We start from the raw sequence: 4,091 nt of genomic DNA, 5'->3' as shown, positions 1-4,091 counted from the left end.
GTCTTGGCCGGTCCGTGTCCCCCGTCGTCGTCCCCCTCCCCCGCCACGTCGGGTTAAATTTTAGCGATTTCTGTGGTCGAAAGGGGACCGAAAGGTGCTGACGGAGGTGGCCCTGCTTGGGTCAGCGCATTCTCCACCGGGGAGGGGGTTAATTTTTGATGGGGTTGGACCAACGAAGGGGGTTGATGGGGCCAAGGGACACGTCGGCAGTGGGAGCAAGGGCCAGGGTGGCCTCGGGGATGGAGGGGGAGGGAAATCGGGGAAGGGGCATCATGGCGGCAGCACCGTGGGTCGCTGGGAGGGGGTTGGGGTGGGATTTGGGAGCTCCTCACCCTTCCCACCCCCTTCTCTAAGGTTTTGGGGACCCCTCTACTGGGGTTTTTGGATGTCGTCTCATTGGAGGTGACCTCCAAGTTGGTGGCGTTGGGTGCCATCTCGTCGGTGGTGGCCTCGGGGACGAGGTTATGAGGTGTCGTCTTGTTGAAGGTGACCACCGCCGCGGTGTTCTTGGGCGTCGCGTTATTGGAGGTGACCTTGGGGACAAGGTGATGAGCTATCGCTGGAGGTGACCTCCAACGCGGGGGTTCTGAGGTGCCATCTTCTTGGAGGTGACCTCCGGGACCGGGTTATGAAGTGTCACCTTATTGAAAGTGGCCTCCAACGTGTTCTTGGACACAGTTCTCAGGCATCGGCCTGTTGGAGGTGACCTTGGACATGGTTATTGGGTGTCATCTTATTGGAGGTGACCTCAGGTGGGCTCAGAGAACACCCCGAGACGTTGTCCCCACCAGACCTGCTTTATTCCTCCAAGGACTTCCCCTGGCCCACAAAGGGAGGTCACCAGCGAATTCGGACCCGTCCCCAAAACAAGGCTGTGGAGACCCATGGGGGAGAGTGGTTGCTGGTGGCCGGGCGTAGGGTGCTGCCCCCCACCCCACCCCCTGTGGTCCTTCAGGCTTCTTTCTGTGGGGCCTTGTCCTGGGGCTGGAGGGGGATCTTCTCTTTGGAGTCATCCGTCTTCTTCCGCTTGGCCCTGGAGGGAGGAAGATGAGGAGGAGGAGGGTCCATAGGGCATGGCATCCAACCATCCATCATCCATCATCCATCAATCAGCCATCCATCATCCAACCATCATTCATCCATCATCCATCCATCCATCAGCCAACCGTCTGTCATCCAACCATCATCCAACCATCATCCATCCATCCATCCATCCTCCATCCAACCACCATCCATCATCCAACCATCAACCCTTCATCATCCATCATCCGTCCATCATCCATCCATCCATCCATCCATCCATCATCCATCCAACCACCATCCATCATCCGACCATCATCCCTTCATCATCCATCCATCATCCGTCCATCATCCATCTATCCATCATCCATCTATCCATCCATCATCCACCCATCCATCCATCATCCATCCATCCATCATCCATCTATCCATCCATCATCCACCCACCCATCCATCCATCCATCATCCATCTATCCATCATCCATCCATCCATCCATCATCCGTCCATCATCCATCCATCTATCCCTCCCTCCCGCCCACCTGCTCTCCACCTCCTCGATGGTGTCAGGCAGCGGCGTGTTGAGGGTCTCTGGGAGGAAGCCGGCCACCACGGCTGCCACCATGGGGGCCACCCCATAGACGGCGGGGGGCAAGAAGGGGTAATACTCATCCATCATCTTCACCAGCGGCGCCACGATGCCACCCACTCGGGCCATGGTGCTGCCGAAGCCCAGCCCGGTCTGCCTGCCGACGCCGGGAGGGGTCAACGTGGAGGAGAGACCACCCTGGGGGTGTCACGGGTGGGTGACGGGGGACCTGCCCCACTGTGGGGTCACGGGGATGAGGTTTTACCTGATGGGAGTGGGGTAGAGCTCGGTGGTGTAGAGGAAGACGCAGTTGAAGGAGGCGGAGAGACAACCCTTTCCGATGACGGCCAGCGCCGTGCGCACCGTCTGCAGCTCTGGGGCAGAGAGAGGGACGGGGTGGACTCGACGTTTGGGCAGGAGCCACCTCAGGGCTGGGGTGACGGTGGGGAGGAGAGAGAAGGGAGGACGTAGGGATGGGTAGCTGGATGGGTGATCGGATGGGTGGTTGGAGACATGGATGGATGGAAATATGGATGGAGACGTGGATGGAGACATGGATGGATGGATGGATGGAGATGTGGATGGAGACATGGATGGATGGATGAATGGATGGATGGATGGAGACGTGGATGGATGAATGGATGGATGGAGAGATGCATGGATGGATGGATGGAGACGTGGATGGATGGATGGATGGAGACGTGGATGAATGAATGGATGGATGGAGACATGGATGGATGGATGGAGACATGGATGGATGGAGACGTGGATGGATGAATGGATGGATGGATGGAGATATGCATGGATGGATGGAGACATGGATGGATGGATGGAGACATGGATGGATGGAGATGTGGATGGATGAATGGATGGATGGAGACGTGGATGGATGGAGATGTGGATGGATGGATGGACGGAGACATGGGTGGATGGATGGATGGACGGAGGCATGGATGGATCAATAGGTGGGTTCTGAGTTGGTGAGTCACCATCCTTGGTGATATTCAATAGCTGGACATAGGCTTGGGTGACCAGCTCTGGGTGTCCCTGCTTAAGCAGGAGGGTTGGACCAGATGACCTCCAGAGCTCCCTTCCAACTTCAACTACACTGTGGGTAAGTGAGGGGATGGGTGGTGAGATGGATGGATGGACGGATGGATGGACAATGAGGTAGGCAGGTGAGTCATTCGATGGCTGGAGAAGAGAGGGATGGATGAAGAGCAAAAGCAGAGCTGTGCGATAGACCGGTGGGGACACGGGTGGCTGGACAGAGCAGTGCAGAAGACCCCCATCGCTCCATCGCACCCACCTGTGGAGACAAAGATGTTGGCAATGATGACCAGCCCCGCCACGAAGAGGGCCACCATGAGCGACACCCGCCGGCCAACGTAGCTCAGGGAGACGGTCACCACCACTTTGGCCGGGAAGTCAACGGCGCCGAAAATCACCTGGATGAGGTAAATGCTGACGCCAAAGTTTTGCAGATCCATGGCCAGCCCGTAGTAGGAGAAACTGATGGAGAACCTGGAACGGGGCAGAGAGAGGTATGGACCTTGAGGTGGCATGACCTCCTCGGGGTGTCACCATCTCACGGGACAGGGCAGGGGGCTCAGATGGAGGAGAAGACGACTGTGGTCCAGTTGGATGGTTGGATCCACTGGTTGTCTGTCCAGAGGTCCATCTTTCCATTCATCCATCTGTACATCTGACCAACTCTCCAACCATCTGGCCATCTCCTTGTCCATCCATCCATCCATCCATCCACCCATCATCCACCCATCCACCCGTCCAACCTTCCAACCATCCATCCCTCCAACTCCACACCCACCTCTCCACCTCTCCAGCCCCTCACCCATCCCTCCCTCTTCCTCCTCCTCCTCCTCCCCATCAGACTTCCCCGCTCCAACCCAGTCCCACCAGACGATGGAGAGGCAGAAGAAGATGTGACGGATGACTGGGGTCCGGACCAGGTCCGAGACGGTGTAGGAAGACTTCAGACTGGCCAACTCCTCCTTCATGTTGGACTTCAGGATCTGGGAGATGGAGAAATCGAGGAGGTTGGTGGGGGACAGGGATGGGAGCTCAGGACCCTCCTCACCATGGGACCACCATACCTCTACCGTGATCTTCTCCCCTTCCTCTTTTCTCTTGTTGATCCCGGCCACGCGCTGCAGGACCTTCACGGCCCTCTCGGCCTTCCCCGAGAGCACCAACCAACGGGCGGATTCAGCCAACCACCTGCAGCCAACAAGGGGGAAACTGAGGCACAAAGAGAAGCCACCACGTGTCCCCACAGCCTTCTCCAAGGGACCCCAGCGTCCTACCAGGAGTAGAGGAGGAAGACGAAGAAGGGCAAGGAGACGGTGAGCTGGAGCCAACGCCAGTGGGGGACGGCGTAGGCCACACCGGCCAGCAGGATCTGGCCCAGGGTGTAGGCGAAGCCGGTGATGGCCACGGTGATGGCGCGGGAGGGCGGGGGGGTCC

The 4,091-nt window shown here is 58.1% G+C and overlaps 1 protein-coding gene across 1 annotated transcript in view; it reads right to left on the bottom strand.

Annotated features, from left to right (window-relative positions):
- Positions 1-951: 951 nt before the first annotated feature.
- The window catches only part of LOC104284766 (solute carrier family 22 member 6-A-like), a 5,158-nt gene continuing 2,018 nt past the window's right edge, over positions 952-4,091 (bottom strand). The window contains exons 4-10 of the mRNA XM_009883135.1: positions 3,932-4,091; positions 3,722-3,845; positions 3,525-3,640; positions 2,917-3,131; positions 1,873-1,981; positions 1,561-1,764; positions 952-1,033 (exon numbers count right to left, since the gene is read on the bottom strand). The exon at positions 3,932-4,091 is cut by the window's right edge and continues 10 nt beyond it. Of these exons, the coding sequence (XP_009881437.1) occupies positions 952-1,033; positions 1,561-1,764; positions 1,873-1,981; positions 2,917-3,131; positions 3,525-3,640; positions 3,722-3,845; positions 3,932-4,091 (1,010 nt within the window). The remainder of the gene's footprint in view (positions 1,034-1,560; positions 1,765-1,872; positions 1,982-2,916; positions 3,132-3,524; positions 3,641-3,721; positions 3,846-3,931) is intronic.

Source organism: Charadrius vociferus, unplaced genomic scaffold, assembly GCF_000708025.1.
Source record: "Charadrius vociferus isolate BGI_N301 unplaced genomic scaffold, ASM70802v2 scaffold2024, whole genome shotgun sequence".
NCBI classification, from domain to species: domain Eukaryota; kingdom Metazoa; phylum Chordata; class Aves; order Charadriiformes; family Charadriidae; genus Charadrius; species Charadrius vociferus.
Note: the sequence above shows the minus strand (reverse complement) of the source record. Positions and strands in the feature narration are given on the sequence as shown.